At 49.2% G+C, this 17,894-nt stretch overlaps 2 protein-coding genes across 3 annotated transcripts; one reads left to right on the plus strand and one right to left on the minus strand.

Annotated features, from left to right (window-relative positions):
- Positions 1-3,164: 3,164 nt before the first annotated feature.
- On the minus strand, positions 3,165-12,496 carry TMEM59 (transmembrane protein 59). The gene is made up of 8 exons (XM_075616386.1): positions 12,304-12,496; positions 12,053-12,158; positions 8,733-8,827; positions 7,811-7,963; positions 7,135-7,216; positions 6,892-6,994; positions 5,907-6,015; positions 3,165-5,230 (listed from the first exon to the last, which is right to left on the minus strand). Exons 1-8 carry the CDS (start codon positions 12,448-12,450, stop codon positions 5,075-5,077), a joined length of 951 nt encoding a protein of 316 aa, XP_075472501.1. The 5' UTR covers positions 12,451-12,496; the 3' UTR covers positions 3,165-5,074.
- A 70-nt stretch (positions 12,497-12,566) lies between these two features.
- On the plus strand, positions 12,567-16,830 carry TCEANC2 (transcription elongation factor A N-terminal and central domain containing 2). 2 transcript variants are annotated; one of them, XM_075616389.1, is made up of 4 exons: positions 12,567-12,770; positions 14,565-14,706; positions 15,043-15,236; positions 15,625-16,830. In XM_075616389.1, the coding sequence occupies exons 1-4, from the start codon at positions 12,684-12,686 to the stop codon at positions 15,814-15,816; spliced, it is 615 nt and encodes a 204-aa protein (XP_075472504.1). In that variant the 5' UTR covers positions 12,567-12,683; the 3' UTR covers positions 15,817-16,830. The 2 variants fall into 2 exon arrangements, with proteins under 2 accessions (XP_075472504.1, XP_075472503.1); XM_075616388.1 differs by having other exon boundaries at positions 12,568-12,791.
- Positions 16,831-17,894: the final 1,064 nt, after the last annotated feature.

Here is a 17,894-nt window from a genome sequence, read left to right on the forward strand (position 1 = left end):
CAGTATTTTTGGAGAAGCTACCTGGAAATCCTACATAGGGGCTATTCATTAAGGTCCGTTACAGGTTAACTAATGCACGTGACCCGACATTAACTCCCACATACCTTGAATGGGAGTAAGAAAGTGTCCTGGCCTTAAAGCTGCAGACCAAGCAATATCCTACGTGTGTTTTAAATAAATCAGTTCTGTACTATGAGAAAATACTTGTAGCATTTTTTTTTAAAACAACTTTGAATTACATTTTTAATGTATTATAATATAACAAGCATTTTTTGTTTCTATAGCAACCATTTACAAAGTCACATCCCCTTCCTCTTCCTTCTCTAGCAGTGCACCAATTCTATCTTGTGACAACCTGGTCACATGATCTCCCCACAGAACTTTTGCATCTTTAGACCTCTTCTGCTGCACTGACAGCCATTTATTGATCCCCCGAGCTGATCAGATCGATCGGCAACTTAGCTAATTACTTATCCTTGTGTGGATTGTATGGATGCATATATTAAAGGGTCAAAAAAATAAAATTAAATGGCAGCTTGGACTGCTGCTTTAACTGTAGATTATGCTACTGGTTTGAGCAGCTTTCTATTGTCAGGAGCAAAACTACAACTCCCAGCACCTCTTGCTGCTGAAAGAATTAGTAGAGATGATCTCAGGGACAAGTTCAGGTCTGTAGAGCAGTGTGATGGGCACCGGGTACTACAGGACAGGACTGAGGGTCACTTAGTGTCCCCTCTGTCCCTGCTGCTAACTCCACATGTGCAGCTTTTTACATGAAATCTCACACCATACGATTCTGAGTATTTGACGCACATGTTGAAGCCACGGGTAAAATGTTTGAGCTCTTATTCTTTTACTGAAGTATAATTCCTTAGCGAGTTATAGAACTCCACTGCAGTTCAGGTCAAATATCTGACATCACCGTGTACAGAAGTATTAGCAGCAAACATAACACTGCCAACACCCAGCATTACATATAGGAGCACAAGCGTCCTGCTGCTCACCTGAAATACATGTTCAATGCTCCTGTTCTTTGTGTTCACATTTTCACTGCAACACACGTCCCTCTTATGTCCTGTGTGTAACGTGGGGAAGTCAGGCACCTAAACAAAACTGCTTAAACCCATATCGTACCTTTAAAGGGAATGGTTTCCTTGTGCACCCAAACACCAACAGAATGTATAAACAATCCACAATGCTTAAGGAGATCAGACTCCGCTACATTGATTGACATGTTGGCTTAGGTGGTTTTCCGATAGTGTTAGGACCTGCAAAGGGGCCATGCCTTAGGGCTGGGACCCGCTGCGCTCAGCGGCGCAGACAGCCGCGCGAGCATTCCCCACCAGCAGGGGAATCCTCCCTAGCCGGTCCCAGTCCCCCCTCGCTGGCGGCTCACTACGCACTGTGACGCGTCAGCCGGCAGGGGATTCAAGAAAATTGTGATCCCGAGCGGTGACGCGTCACGTGGTGCGCTGATGAGCCAATCAGCGCGCGGGGGCGGGAGCTGTCATCAGGCAGCTTCCTACTCAAGGTAGTGTGTGTGTGTGTGTTTGTTTGTGGCAGAAGGGGGAGGGAGCTGCTTACCTTACAGCAACCCGCAGCAGCTCCCTCCTGCAGCCCGAGCCCGTCGAGGGAGGGGGGGAGTAGCGGGTCCCTCCGCTCAAGCCACGCCCCCCCCACTCCCGCCCCCTACAGACCGCATATCGCGGTCTGTGTCTGTCAGCGCCCCGCCTGTCTGCAGTGCGGGCGCGCTGACTGAGGGAGCGGGGCCTTAGCCTTAGATTGGGGACTGCAGGCTTATAACACTTTGGCCAAAGAGTTTACATAAATGATCCTTACTTATGAGAAGACAAACAGTTAAGTATTTAACTATATATTTTTTGTCAGATTGGATGTAGCATTGGGAATTTTTTGTCTTTTGTTGTATATATTTGGTCACACCCAATAGCACAGCTTTTGACACAAATATATGATATGGTGGGGTGGGTGTTGGGGTTAGTTTGAAGGGATTGTGTGTGATTTGTCGTTTCAGCAGTTGGTTGCACCCCTATTTTCTTCTTTACATTTTGTAACTGCCGTAAAAGACCACAGCTGGATCTGTGGGTGAATTGAACAACTGAATAGGAAAGGTCAACTATCAGGTCCAGCTGCAAAAAGAACACAGCACCGGATTTAGCAAAAGAAAAATCCAATGGGTTTCAAAGTGTAGAATAAAGAATAAAACCGATAAATAGTAAGTCATCTGAAGGAGTGTCAATATAAAGGAAAATATTATGTTTCATTTAGCTGACTTTAGCTGGAGGCAGCACTTTTGTAGTTGTTCATAGCAGTATGGGACCAATGCTTTCCTAATAAATGCACAGACCCCCTTTCGGGGCTACTGTATCACTTAATGGGTGAACTGTGTGGGATCACTCAGGTTACTCCCCTCCCCATCATGTGATGTAGGATGACTATGCAGAAGGGATTGCCACGTCCCCCCCCCCAATGTCTTGTGACCAGTGATGTCACCATAAGGAGATAGATGGGTGTATATAGCTCCACCCAATGTTCTATAAACAGGTTCTTCAGAGTTCAGACTAGGGTCCTCACTATGAGTCCTGTAAATAGGTTTGTGTATTAAGAAGTGTCCGGTCACTATTTGTTTTTCAGTTCGGAAACGTGCCCTTTAAGCAAGCGCCAGCAGTACTGGTCCAACATTGTTCTCATTATTGAAAAGGAGGAAGCTTTTATTATTAGGCGTTCTCGGCATAGTAAGCTATGGATCCACCAAACCTGAAGGTCCCTCGTACAACACCTATCACATAGGTATGGAAGAAGTATGCAGTATATAGTTTGCCAGTTGGTAAACCCAAAGTATATTCCATGAAAGGCCCATCCGATATAGGGCATTACTATATGCAAGAGTTACTACAGGCAACTATAAGTACCTCCCTAATGTAAGCGTGAGAGCTACCAGGGGAGGAAGTCCAGAGCCCACAAGTTTCTGTCAAGTGAGATGTATGCCAATACCTTGGAGCCTTATATAGATATATTTGTAATCTGCATATCCACGCCCAGCCTGCACCTACCCAAAACCCTGATCAGGAATGAGAGACTGAACACTAATGTATGTAGTCAATCTGATGTAAACACCTTTTGGAGCCAGGTAAGGAAGGATTACAAATGTTTTACCCTTTATTTTTGTCTTGTCCTGAAAAACCTCTTACACAACAGAATAAAACATATGACAACCATTCCAATAGAGAAACAAAACACAAACAGGTTATTTAACCTAAATATAATTCAGAAATCACGCATTAAGCACAGGGTGAATCATTTGCAAAAGATTAAAAAGTGCAAGTTGTTGTTTTAAACATGAATGTATTGAAACACTCTGGTAAGAAGGAATGTCCTGCGAGTGGTGACATCCTGTGGCCTAAGCAGAGAAGTCAGCCAAGGAAGGCTGCGCTTACGGCGACGTCAAAACAAATGCATTGCCGCCGTCGCGTGCGCTTATAGTAAGCGTGATGCGACGGCTTGATCGCGATTGCTGGAAGTCATCTCAATTTGATTTTTCCAGCGACCGCAGCCTGACGTTGCCGGCGGCACTATAAGCGTAGCCTATAATAGACAACAACCTCCCCGCAGACCTGAGTTACCTACTGATGTGGACTGTTCAAAAGAAGAGAGAATTCATTACACAATTCCCCAACCCGAACACTGTGGCAAGAGGGACTGGGCAGGACGTCCGACGGGTAACGTCGGCTTGCAGACACAAAGCATTCTCCATATCTCTGACAAGCAACAGCCTGAATTCATGCTCCTAAAAGTCTGATTTTACACCTCGTAGGGACATTAAATCCAGTCCTGGGGGGGGGGGGGGGGGGGGGGGGGCATCGCTTTCATCGTGCCACCGCATCTGATTTGAGGGCATTCCAGAAACATGACAAGAACGGCGTGAAAGGCAGAGTAACATTACCACTACTAGACGGGTGGTCTCAGTGTAAGACACCTCCGCGTGGAACATGTCCGCATTACCTCTGCCATTCAAAAGATTTTTTATTTTTTATTTCCCCTCTCCAGCCAGCCCATTGGTGGATCCATAATAAAAAGGAACCAGTATTTCCATGTATCTTGTTGGAAAGATTGTGTCTCTAAACAAAATAAATATATTTAGCGCTTATGATCTCTATAATGTTACAATACTAAATATCTAATTATATCCCTATATAATCCCCCACACAAAATACTACACTATATTTATATTTTTGCCTGTTACCTTACATTGTTTGCACTTCTAAGTCGGAGCTATGCACTTTGTCTATTAACCGTGGCCTTCTGAACAGCAAGGTTTCGGAGATGCTGATGACTGCTACAACTCAAAAGAAATAAGGCATCACGTAATCAAAATCCGTCACCGCTACAGATTGGCTATTATTTATTACAGAACATCTGAAGGAGCTTACATCCCATACCCAACATTAAGAGATTCCCACACTTCCCATCTGTTTCAGAAGCAGAAGAGATTTTCAGCGTAATTAAGAAAATGCATCATTCTCACTGCCCATTTAATCCTTTCACATACAGAGAGCCTGATCCAAGCTGAGACACGCAGTCACTAGACGAGGGGAAAGGCACCAGTTACCGTGTCATGTGTGTCCAAGTGTAAGCTGTGCAGTACATACACAGCCCTGGCAGAGAGATGGATTTATTTGTAGTAGGCGATTTGCAAAGCAGAATCAAATCACGAACATGATTACCCGTGTGGCTGTCAGGTTTCCTTTTCTATAAGGAGGGCTCAGCAGACCTAAGATTAAGGAACAAAATCAAAAGCAAGGAACACGCCAACCACCTTTAAGAGGGCACAGTCATCCCCACCACCGAGAGCCTGCGTCGTAGGAATCACAGCTACCCGAGTAAAGAAACCTAGACTACAGAACCCCGCTCTCCGCTTCACAAGGGAGTCGGAGATTTGTAAGAGTGTGCAATCATTAACACTTCGTTTATTTTCGAAATTTCAGAACGCTTCCCAAAGCTGCAGGTGCCCCTCAACTGTGCAGTGACAAGAGGAGACGGGAGCCAGACTCCTGTGTTATATGGATGACCGTGTCAGGTCCACCTTGGCCGGTAAAGGTCCAGCATCTTCATTCTCGTGGTACTTTCCGTGGACGACCACGAGAGCCGCAGGAGAGTATCGGTGCAACTTCTGCTGGTCCATGTGCTCCAGGTCCCCGTAGATGCTCAGTTTCTGAAACATATGCAGATATACATGAAGACCAAAAGATCTGCCCCCCCCCTTTTCCCCCCCCCCACTCACCCGATTAACAGTAAAAAGTCTGTACTGGGACCTCTCTATACACCCTGTACCTTTTCACTGCAATAGTTGAGAGCTTGTTCTACCTGTATTCAAATTTAACACTAGCACTCCAGCAAGCGAGCAGTTGATGCAGGAGAGTATATGGCGGATGCAGCAGAATCGCTGTAACATACATATCTGAAGCTGGAGGGGATGCAGTCTCCCTAAACTGAAAAAGTAGTTGGAGCATGGAGCAGCCTCCAGTAGAGGGGAGCAAGTTGGTGCAGTGGGGCCCTGGTATACAGGATTTAGGGTCCCCGGGATACAGGGGCAGGTGCAGTCAACCACCAAAAAAACTTTACTGAATCAGACCTGCTTATTGGCTGCAGTTTCACTGATTTCACCAATTAAAAACAAAGACACGGCCGAAGGTGGACATGAAATTAAATCCTCTTTAGGGAAAGAAGGTTCCTGGCTTTGCTGCCTCCTTATCAGCACAAAGAATCGTTATTGCTCAGTAATAAGGAACGACTTTGTGAAACCCTAATATACATGCCTATCCCTCCAATAGGAAAGTGCTGCAAAACAGAGCAATACAAAACAGGCGGTCTCATCCGGCCGCATTTACCTCCGAGGGAATATACTGATCCACAGCTGTAGCAACTGTAGCACAACAAATCCAAAGCAGCACGATGACAGACAGCAGGAGAGTGGCCGTCAGGAGCCAGTTAGAGTTCCTGAAAAATCAAACGTTGAACAGAACGTTAACACACATCATGGGGACTGGACGCAGGGAAAGGAAACAGCCACTCAGGGCTCAGAGGTGCAATGCCTGGTAGCACATGTAAATAATAGAAGAATCTAATATGTTCCCGTAAACAAGAGCAACCAGTTAAAAGCAGACAGAGGCGGCTCAGGTAATAGAGAGACACAGAGGCGGGTGAGGTAATAGAGAGACAGACAGAGGCGGGTGAGGTAATAGACAGACAGACAGAGGCGGGTGAGGTAATAGAGAGACAGACAGAGGCGGTGAGGTAATAGAGAGACAGACAGAGGCGGCTCAGGTAATAGACAGACAGAGGCGGGTCAGGTAATAGAGAGACACAGAGGCGGCTCACGTAATAGACAGACACAGAGGTGGGACAGGTAATAGAGAGAGACACAGAGGCGGCTCAGGTAATAGACAGACAGAGGCGGCTCAGGTAATAGACAGACAGAGGCGGCTCAGGTAATAGACAGACACAGAGGCGGGTCAAGTAATAGACAGAGGCGGGTCAGGTAATAGAGAGACAGACAGAGGCGGCTCAGGTAATAGAGACAGACAGACAGAGAGGCGGGTCAGGTAATAGAGAGACACAGAGGCGGCTCAGGTAATAGACAGAGGCGGGTCAGGTAATAGAGAGACACAGAGGCGGGTCAGGTAATAGAGAGACACAGAGGCGGGTCAGGTAATAGACAGAGGCGGGCCAGATAATAGAGAGAGACACAGAGGCGGCTCAGGTAATAGACAGAGGCGGGTCAGGTAATAGACAGAGGCGGGTCAGGTAATAGAGAGAGACACAGAGGCGGCTCAGGTAATAGACAGAGGCGGGTCAGGTAATAGACAGACATACATAGAGAAACACTTCATGAGGCCGTCTCCACCCTCCTCCTCAAATAAACCAGCTTTGTGGCTCCAAGGACCTTCTCCTGTGGATTCTCCAGCCATGAGATCCGCTGCAAAGGAATCAGAATGATTGCTTAATGCAGCAGAAACCACCTACCCGAGAACGAGAAAGAAGGCCACAATAGGAACAAACAGCCCTCAACTTCCCTGAGAGAGGAGGACGCCCCACCTCCAGAGGGAGAAAACTTACAGGACATTTTGTCCAACATGCCGTCTCTGGGAGGTGGGTTTTCAACCAGCAGCTGTGGCACTTGCTGGACTTCAGGCTCAGACTAAAAACAGACCAAGGAGAGAAAAGCTTCGTTACTGACACATGGCGTCACCGCCAGCAAACCAGCAGGATGCATATAAAGAGAATAAAGCCCGCTACAACTTGGGAGAGAAGAAGAAACATCCGTCCTAAAGACAAGAGGATTTCTAGCACTACTAGGGGTGGGAATGCCACGTACAGACACTTCCACAGGCCTCCAACTTTCTTCTCTACGTGTTCTGGTGTCTCCGTCATAACCACAATGGTTCCCTTGGCTGCTGCCCACATGTACCAGCTCAGATCCTATAGGAAGTGCGGGACGGGTCTGACGGGAATGTGTAACTCCCCTGAGCTGATCGTACATGTATGTTTATTACTGTTCTATGGTCCCATGACGCTGGGATAATTATACTCTGTATACAAATACCTCGCTGACAGAGCAGCCTCATTATATAACGAAGTAAAGTGGTCCTGAACTACACAAATTTGGCAGGGTTATTTCCTGTGGGGACGTCCTACTCAAAGTACAACGTGATAAGTTGCAGGACAGTCCTAGCCTGGCTTTGGCAGAAGACCCTGGAAGCTGCAGCATCCCACACATAACATGGCCATGCACCTGGAATACCACGATCCGGCCGTCGTCCACTTGCATGTAGAAGGTCCAGTAGGAGGTGATGAAACTTTGTGCAGAATCCGCCATGTCGCTCCAGAAAGATCTCACCAGCGTCAGCGGGAAGAGGACATGAATCCGAGGCATCATAGCTGTGAGCTGAAAGCACAGTATCACCGGGAGGCACGTTGGCCGCCACAAGCACAGAGTCACCGCGAGCAACGTCAGCCAACACGCACAGCGTTATCCATATGCGCAGCGTCACTGGGAGCCACGTCAGCCAACAAGCAGAGCGTTATCCACATGCGCAGCGTCACCCACGTTAGCAGACAAGCACAGCGTCACCGCGAGCCACGTCAGCAGACAAGCGCAGTGTCACCACAAGCGCAGTGTCACCGGGAGCCACGTCAGCAGACAAGCACAGCGTCACCGGGAGCCACGTCAGCAGACAAGCGCAGCGTCACCCACATGCGCAGCGTCACTGAGAGCCACAAGCGTGTGAACATTTGTTACATTGTCGAATATTGAGAAGCTTATAAGCACGGCAGTCCTCATTGCTGCAGCTTTGAAATCCTAAAGCATTTTTTCCTCAGGGTATGCGGGAGGGGTGGGGGTTGGGGGGGGGGAGAAGGGGGCGCCTGTCACGGGTCTTTATTTCGGCCATAGGTATGAAAAGTTACTGTATCTTCACCTAGTAAACAAGCTGTACGAGATGCAGACAAAGTTTTAACTTCATTGCAAGCTGCACCTTTAACCACATTCAAAGCAAACACAGTATACAAAACCCAGCCCATCACATGCGGAACACGCTGCGCCTGTAAATAAATACCTGATACTGAGCCGCCGGTATAGGGCACAGGAACAGTATTTGCGCTTGTACCTGACTGGCAAGAAAATATTACTGTGGGAGGAGAGAAGTTATACTTACTTCTTCCTGTCTCTTCTCCGCAAAAGGCATCTGACTGTGACAGCCCAGGTTACAGGCAAACTGCTCATTGGGGTGGGGATAGGCTTCAGTGCAAGCTACAGGGAGGAGAGCCACAGAAATCAGGGGGGGAGATTTGTGGAGGGGGGGTTCAGACATCGGTGGGGGGGGGGGGGGAATCAGGCATCGAGGGGAGGAGGTCAGATCAGGCATTGGGGGGTGGGGGGTGGGAGAGAAATCAGGCCATTGGGGGGAGTGGGGGGAATCAGGCATGGGGGGGAAATCAGGCATTGGGGGGGGGGGGGGAGGAGGATCAGGCATTGAGGAGGGGATCAGGCATTGGGGAGGGGATAAGGATCAGTGTCACAGGAGACCAGGTAAATACACCTGTATAACCAGGATCATTTCATTGAGCAAAACGAGTATAAATTGTGATTTATTCCCTTAAAATAGGCAAACACACATTGTTACACAAAATACAGAGAAAAGCACCCATACTTGGGACTTTGGTAACAAAACTATTCTTTCCTAGGTGCAGGGACTTCCCAACCAGAACTTTACCCCCAATAGTCTTGTAGCTGCAAAAATTCCAGGCAGGTTGTGCTGAAGCAGAGCCCTGCCTCTTTCGCGCTGGAAACACTTCAACAACCTTTCAGAGAGGACTTAGAGAACTGCCAAATTTGAGCTGCGTAAGGGTTTTTAAAACCTCTCAAAAAATCCCTCTACCTATCAGGAGCCTAAGAGATTTCCCTAGCAACCAATCTAAGACTACTAAATGGGATTTCTTAAACCTCTGACTGTCCACACGGGCAGGTGATATATTGTCCTTCTGCCCTCTGTTACATTCCGGCCACCCGCGGTGACGGGTCTCCGGCACGTCTGAGTAGACCAGTTTGAGGTGTGAATCAGGTCCCTTGATCTGAGGATGTGGCCACTACTGAGCCATCCTGAATAAATAGCTCTCACACCCTTAGGGCTGGGACCCGCTGTGCCCGGCGGCGCGGGCGGCTGCACGGGCTTTCCCCACCAACAGGGGAATCCTCCCGAGCCGGTCCCGGTCCCCCCTGGCTGCACAGCTCACTACACGCTGTGACGCGTCAGCCGCTAGGGGATACAAGAGAATTGTAATCCCTAGCTTTGACGCGTCACATGGTGTGGCTGTGAGCCAATGAGGAGGGGAGGCTTCGGGGAGCGGGGAGGAGTGTGGAGGGAAAGCAGCGTGAGTGCCTGTCTGTGTGTATACCTGAGTGCCTGTCTGTGTGTGTGTGTATGTGTGCGTGAGTGCCTGCCTGTGTGTGTGTGTGTGTGTGAGAGTGCCTGCGTGTGTGTGTGCGTGAGAGAGTGCCTGCGTGTGTGTGTTGCTTTTAATTAAAAAACATCATCAGCCCGAGCCCGTGGAGGGAGGGGGGGGGGAAGAGTAGCGGGTCCCTCCGCTCAAGCAACGCCCCCCCTCCCGCTCAAACCTCCCACTCCCGCCCACCTCCCTACAGACCGCATATCGCCTGTCTGCAGTGCGGGAGCGCTGACGGAGGGAGCGGGGCCTTAGCCTTAGGCTAAGGCCCCACTGCTTCAGACAGCGCACTCGCACTGCATACAGGCGGCGCGTTGAGAGGCATTTCATGCTATCTCCGGTCCACAGGGAGCATTTTTGCGTGCGGGGGGGGGGGGGGGGGGGGGGTGGCCAAAACGGGCCGAGGAGGCGCGGCCATGAAGAGGGGGCGGGGCCACGACGGACACCGGCCAAACTAATATATGTTTGTTTTCCCCCCTGAGCCTCATACCAGAAATCTTTGCACAAACACTTTCCTTCCCAAACAATTCAGGCATTAACACAGGGTGTTTGCAAAGGCAGCGGGTCTGCAGAGGGGAGAGTGAAACAACACACGCACCCAGACTAGTTCCTGCTCAGAGAAGCGCCCCTCTGATTGGACGGCTCAAAATAAATCAGGAATTGGGGAGGGGGGGGGGGGATCAGGAATTGGGGGGGGAGGAAGGGGGGAATCAGGAATTGGGAGGGGAAATCAGGAATTGGGGGGGGAGGAGGGGGGGAATCAGGAATTGGGGGGGAATCAGGAATTGGGGGGGAATCAGGAATTGGGGGGGAGGAGGGGGGGGGAATCAGGAATTGGGGGGGAGGAGGGGGGGGGAATCAGGAATTGGGGGGGGGAATCAGGAATTGGGGGGGGGAAATCAGGAATTGGGGGGGGGAATCAGGAATTGGGGGGGGATCAGGAATTGGGGGGGGGAATCAGGAATTGGGGGGGGAGGAGGGGGGGGAAATCAGGAATTGGGGGGGGATCAGGAATTGGGGGGGATCAGGAATTGGGGGGGATCAGGAATTGGGGGGGGATCAGGAATTGGGGGGGAGGGGGGGGAATTGGGGGGGAGAATTGGGGGGGAGGGGGGGGAATCAGGAATGGGTGGGGAATCAGAACTGGGGGGGAGGGGGGGAAATCAGGAATTGGGGGGGGGATCAGGAATTGGGGGGGGGAGGAGGGGGGGAAATCAGGAATTGGGGGGGAGGAATCAGGAATTGGGGGGGAGGAGGAGGGGGGGGGTGAATCAGGAATTGGGGGGGATGATCAGGAATTGGGGGGGATGATCAGGAATTGGGGGGGATGATCTGGAATTGGGGGGGATGATCTGGAATTGGGGGGGGGTGATCTGGAATTGGGGGGGGGATGATCAGGAATTGGGGGGGGGATGATCAGGAATTGGGGGGGGGGATGATCAGGAATTGGGGGGGGATGATCAGGAATTGGGGGGGGGGATGATCAGGAATTGGGGGGGGATGATCAGGAATTGGGGGGGGATGATCAGGAATTGGGGGGGGGGTGATCAGGAATTGGGGGGGGAATGATCTGGAATTGGGGGGGGTGATCTGGAATTGGGGGGGGGATGATCTGGAATTGGGGGGGGATGATCTGGAATTGGGGGGGGATGATCAGGAATTGGGGGGGATGATCAGGAATTGGGGGGGGGATCAGGAATTGGGGGGGGGGATCAGGAATTGGGGGGGGATCAGGAATTGGGGGGGGATCAGGAATTGGGGGGGGGTCAGGAATTGGGGGGGGGATCAGGAATTGGGGGGGGGGATCAGGAATTGGGGGGGGGATCAGGAATTGGGGGGGGGATCAGGAATTGGGGGGGGGATCAGGAATTGGGGGGGAGGATCAGGGATTGGGGGGGAGGATCAGGAATTGGGGGGGGAGGATCAGGAATTGGGGGGGGTCAGGAATTGGGGGGGAGGATCAGGAATTGGGGGGCAGGCAAGCAGGCTGTTGATGGGGAAGCAGGCAGTGGTGGTAGGGGGAGAGAGTCACCTGATTCACACTCCAGTTTTGTCCGATTCATGTCATCTCCGTCTCCAACAAACTGACAGATGGAGAATAGGCGGCAGCCCCTGTGACAGGAGAACAGCTCCTCCTCCTGTAGAGAGATCAGCGTTATACAGGTGGGGAGGTATGTTTTGGGCTCCCCGGGGTAGTTAGGTGTTTGTCCGGCTTCCCTCTGGGAATTAAGGCCTTACTTTGCGCAGGGTTAGCTCGGGGCAGGTTTGCATGGGGTAGGTTACCTCGGGATAGGTGTGCAGGGGGTAGGTTCCCTCGCACACCCGGTGACAGGACGCGGTGTCTCCCAATACAGATTGCAGGGCCCCAGATATCCGGGCCACACACATAAACAGGACCAGCGCAGCCAGACTCCCCCGGACAGCCGCCATCTTACTACACCCAAACACTTCCGCCTTCTCAGCGCAACGGGCTCGCAGGCACTTCCGGTGTCATTAACCAAGGCAGCCCCTTGTTGATATACGTCATCTCACTGCGACCACCGTCTCTTGTTTAAGAATTCTGGGAAATGTAGTTCTCAGGGACCGGGGACATAGTGGGAGGCGGCGAGGGGCGGAGCGGTATATCACCCCTCACTATACCGCTCCGTCTGCCCTATACCGAGATGGATAAGTTTGTTATTCGGAAGCCGAAAGCTCAAAAAGTGGAGAAAAAAGACCCGGGGAGGAGAGAGAGGGCGCAGGGTGTGCAGGTGACGCTGCAGTCACTGAGGGTGAGAGGGCGCAGGGTGTGCAGGTGACGCTGCAGTCACTGAGGGTGAGAGGGCGCAGGGTGTGCAGGTGACGCTGCAGTCACTGAGGGTGAGAGGGCGCAGGGTGTGCAGGTGACGCTGCAGTCACTGAGGGTGAGGGTGAGAGGGCGCAGGGTGTGCAGGAAACGCTGCAGTCACTGAGGGTGAGAGGGTGAGAATGGAGAGGGCGAAGGCGCAGGGTTTGCAGGTGACGCTGCAGTCACTGGGGGGTGGAGAGGGTTATATATCCAGATCTCTCCCACTTGACTATTCCATGATGAATATTCTGTAGTATTGTAGAACATAAATGTTCCCAGCACACCAAGAAAAAAGAACTACTAAAGGATCAGCCACAAAGTCAAATTTAATTAAACATTAACGATGCATATAACGTCAAACAGCAACAAAGGGACAACGTGTATATATATAAGGGAACAGGGACAAAGACAGGGCTGGGGGAGGAAAGGAGAGGAAGAAAAAAACACAGGTAATAAAAAGTGCAGGGCAAGGGGGGCAACGTAACGTTTCGGGGTACAGACCCCTTCTTCTGGCCTGTTCCCAGGTAGACCGAAGTCACCTGGTACTTCCCTTACCCTGTGACTAGGTCCCTGAAATACACAGTGACACACTGACACTAAATTACAAAGGTAAATGAAACAGTGGAATACCAAAGATATATAAAGAGCAAATAAAGAGCTACTGCTAGTACTCCAAGACAGTGACACACTGACACTAAATTACAAAGGTAAATGAAACAATGGAATAACAAAGATATATACAGAGCTACTGCTAATACTCCAAGCTGTAGTATTGGTTACTCACACCCGAGCAGTGCGTGTAATACTCATGTATTAGGCCTCGTCCATGGTAAGCGCTTGCTCGCTGAAGCGTGCTGACGCTTGCTCATGCTTGGCACTGAGCCCCTACAGCCGCAATTAGAGAGGCTTTAGTAGGGGCTCACCTACGCTTCCGCGCGCTTGCGGAAGCGTAGGTCTTAGCAGATTTTTAAATTCACGCGCTTGCTGGAGCGCAGGGCCGGTCACGTGAGTGGTTCGCCCAATGAGGGCGAACCAGCTCCGTGACGTCACTGGCCCGCCCCCTGACGGCGCGCAGGGCAAGCAAACGCAAGGCCAGGGAAAGCACCCACTTTCCCTGAGCCTCAGCACGCCAGCGGGGAGCCTGGCCGAGGCCTAAGGGAAAGGTAATACTCGAGAATTGGGAATGGTTGGTTATACACAGGTATTGGGGGAGGTGTAATACTTTAGTATTGGGGGATAAGGTGTTGTATTCGGCTATTGGCGGTGGTAATTTTCTAGACGTGGGGTTGATAATACTTGAGTATTTTTTGTGGGGGGGGGGGTGTAATACTCTGGTATCGTTAGGTTTAGTGCACCCTTCTCTTGCGGGTGCCTCAGACGGACATGAGAGGAATTTGTTGAAAAGTGATAACCTTTTATAATTATTGCTCTGATGGGACGCAGCAAAAAGTTGCTAAAAAGCACTGTGACCCATTGATGCCGCCATGCTCACTATATACACAGCGGTGTGTAACATCACCGGCCACCTTCCAGGCCTGGGGACATCGCACCATCACTGGGTCCGACTCAACTCTCCAATAACAACAATATCTCCTTTCATTAGTCTGTACACTGTTTTGTATACATATCCCTGATACCGTTTGGGATTCTCTTTTTTGGTTATTCCTGTAACTTGACGTTCTCCAGAGATGGTTTCTGACATGTTGTCTTGTTTTAGAGAGTTGTGGTTCTGGAAGATTTAAAGAGATGGAAATGTATCCTGGAGTGTCCCCAACAGACGAGAGGAAACCTTCTAGAAACTCTACAGCAACTGAAAAAGAAAATTCCCTCAGAGGAAGTGATACGTTCAACCAAAATCGGTACTGAGCATCCTGTGAGATCGAGGTTTCAGTGAAACACTGGTTTATACTGGGAGAGGAGATACAATAACCTCTAATACCCAGTACACATTAAGAAGTGACCTGTGAGGTTTGGTAAACTGTGTGAGCTCTTAATTACATCGATTTTAAAAAAAAAAAGCTGAACGTTGCTCCTTTTTTAAAGGATTCACAAACTACAACAAATCTACCTTTCTCCAGGGCATATGGCTACTATAACTAGTGACAAATGTTAATAGACGCGTCAGGTTTTGTTCTTTTCTGTCTTCACAATGTGTTTCCATGTGCTCAGGTCTGTGCTCCTCTCGTTACCCCCAGGGGATGCAGTGAAGACCCTGCAGACGCATAGTGACCTGGAGGTGTCGGACCTCGCACGGGAAGTTCACACTCAGTGGGAAATCTTCATACAGGAAAAGCGCAGCAAAGCCGCCATAGAAGTGAGGAGCGATGCAGCGACTGAAAAACTGCGCGGTAATGCCAGGCGGCTACTGTGTGAAGCGCTGCACATGGAGGTGAGAATACGTCACCTGCCCTCTGTATGAGACAGGAGCTGGGCTTCATTCACGCTCCATACAACGATATGCTATATAGCTGCTTTCCTGTGCTTGAGAAGGGGTCCACTCTGTTCAAATGAAAGGGACTAAAATCTTCTCCAGCGCATGGAAGTGGCTGCAGTGTATGGAATAAGGGACCATAGAGGTGAAAAGGGTTAACTGCCTCTCTATACAACACATGCTGAATGTACCAAATCTATGTAGTGCCTCGCTGTAATACTCTGTGCAGTTAAAATGGATGCTTCTCTGTATCATTATATGACTGCGTTATATTATCACACTATTCATTGGGCTTACACGTCTGTTTCTAGGTGTAATCTTTCTGTCCTGTGTCCCTCCCCCTCAGGTGGGTGACTCTCTGGCAGAATATATTGAGCGTGAAGTTTTCCACCGGAGCTCCCGTCTGATCAGCGTGCCATATCGAAGGACGGTCCGTGCACTGGTGTTTACACTGAAGCACAAGCCGGAGACCCGCTCCCAGGTCAGGGACGGACAGCTACCTATCAATGAACTTGTGCAAAGCCATAAGAAGCGGTGAGACCACATCTGCTGCACTGTTACAGGCTTTGTCAGAAAAGAGCAAACTCCACTAAAGGAAACATGGCGTGCGGGGGTATTGGTCCAGATATTTCATTGTCTTGTGATGAAGTGGCGTAGATCACGTGATGCTGATCCTGGGCACCTACATGTGGACATACCCATCTGTGCCTGTCTTCACTTGGAATATTGTTACCATTGTTACCTGCTGCTCTGTGTCATCTCCTGCAGTATTGTTACTCTATTGCTGGTGTCTCTTTGTATCATACATGTTGAGTATTGTAATTCTATTCTTGTAGTCTCACGCCAGAATTCACTGATCTCTGATATGGGTTATTGCATTGTGATCAGTAATTGGCTTGAAAAGTGGTTAAGGTGGGATCACGGTGACCTGTGTCTGCTGTTAATGATTCTCCATGTTGGGCCCAGGTCCACAAAAGTGTGCCGAGCGTTGGCATGTTTCTGCTCCCATCTATATGAAGCTAAAGATTTGCACGTTTTTGTGGATTTGGGCCTTAATGTTTTTCTCTGGGTGGGAGCTCAGCGTGTGTGATCGGGGCAGAGGGCTGACACTCTACGTCTACAGACTACCAAGTGAAACCTGGGGCACATTTTGTGCTTTTTCTGGGATTTCTTCCCAAATAATCCTGCACACCGGATCTCTTACCAATTTATATCGGAGTCTCTGTATCATTGGGACCGCTCAGTGAATAACATACTCTACCTCCTTTTTAACTGTTCTTTCATCATTTTGTTTTATAGCATTGCAAATGTTAGCCTAATAGTCTTAACTGCAGAACACGATGCCTTTACTAAAATCCAGGCTTGTAACTGGGAACATAAAGCGGGATTAGCACCGAGTTATAAAGCTTTCTTTTTTTTATTCTGATAATTTGCATGATTTTAAACAAGTAATTATTTAGGTCAAAGGGGCAATTTCCCAAAACATATTACAATTTTAAGTGAAGCTGAAGATTTTAAATCGGACAAATAAAGAAATATTACTTTTTGATGATGCAGACTATAAATGAACTTGTGAAACGACCTCCCCTTCATCTGACAATTCTGTAAACCCTCCTGGAGACACTGTTTTGCATTGGTGACATCAGATAACAAAGATGTACAACAGGATGGAGTAATGGGGGGGAGGGGAAAGGTCACCAATGTCCCAACTCCAAAAGAAAATGAGAGGTTTTCCTCTCTGATGACCCTAAAGTGATCAAGTAATGTTCTAAATAATTGGAGAAGAGCTGTGTGTTTGACTGTATTACCAGTAGAAAGGAAGAGGAAGTGCTACTATATCCTAGTCCTGTGGCCAGGGCACGTCTCCAGAGTGGTAGAGAACTGTCCCATATTTCATAAGCAGTCTCCTGCCATAATGTCTTCCAGCACTGGAAGGTAGGATTGGATTCCCAGCCGAGATGGTAAAAGTCAAGTAAATTAAATTAGAAAAATATGGCATATAGAGGACACCGTGAAGGGGAACACTTATTCCCCCCCTGGATGTGAAATGGTAGGGCTCACATCAGTATGACCTAGGATCACAGCTACCTAAACAGAAAACAGGTGGCCATAGTTATGAATTGCTTCTAAAGTGATACAGCAAGTTTGGGTTCTGCAAGGCTGAAGCGTAAAACGCAGCACAGTTCTTCCTGTTGGACTAGGTAGATAGAGATGAAGAAGGGCTCAAATGCAAGGTATAATAACCAATGATAGCCAATGTCAGTATCCAAGGATAATCCAGAAACAATAATAATGAAGTAGTAGCTAGCAATATTGGGTTAAAAAACCTGAAGACAGGTAATGGGTAGGAATGACCCCCCCCCCCCCCCCACGATCAGTCTCATTGGAAGTACCCCTGTAGCAATAATGTACCCACAGTTCCTCGGTTTATGGCTGGCAGGATGTGCAGCTTCCAGTAGCAGTAGATAACAGGAAATGGGAAGGAGCGCACGATCTGACGGGAGCAAGGAGAGGACCCAATTCAAAAAATATATAAACTTTATTATGTCATAGACCTAAAATCCAACGCGTTTCGAACGCTTTTGCGTTCTTTATCAAGGATAAAGAACGCACTAG

This window comes from Ascaphus truei, chromosome 10 (genome assembly GCF_040206685.1).
Source record: "Ascaphus truei isolate aAscTru1 chromosome 10, aAscTru1.hap1, whole genome shotgun sequence".
NCBI classification, from domain to species: Eukaryota; Metazoa; Chordata; class Amphibia; order Anura; family Ascaphidae; genus Ascaphus; species Ascaphus truei.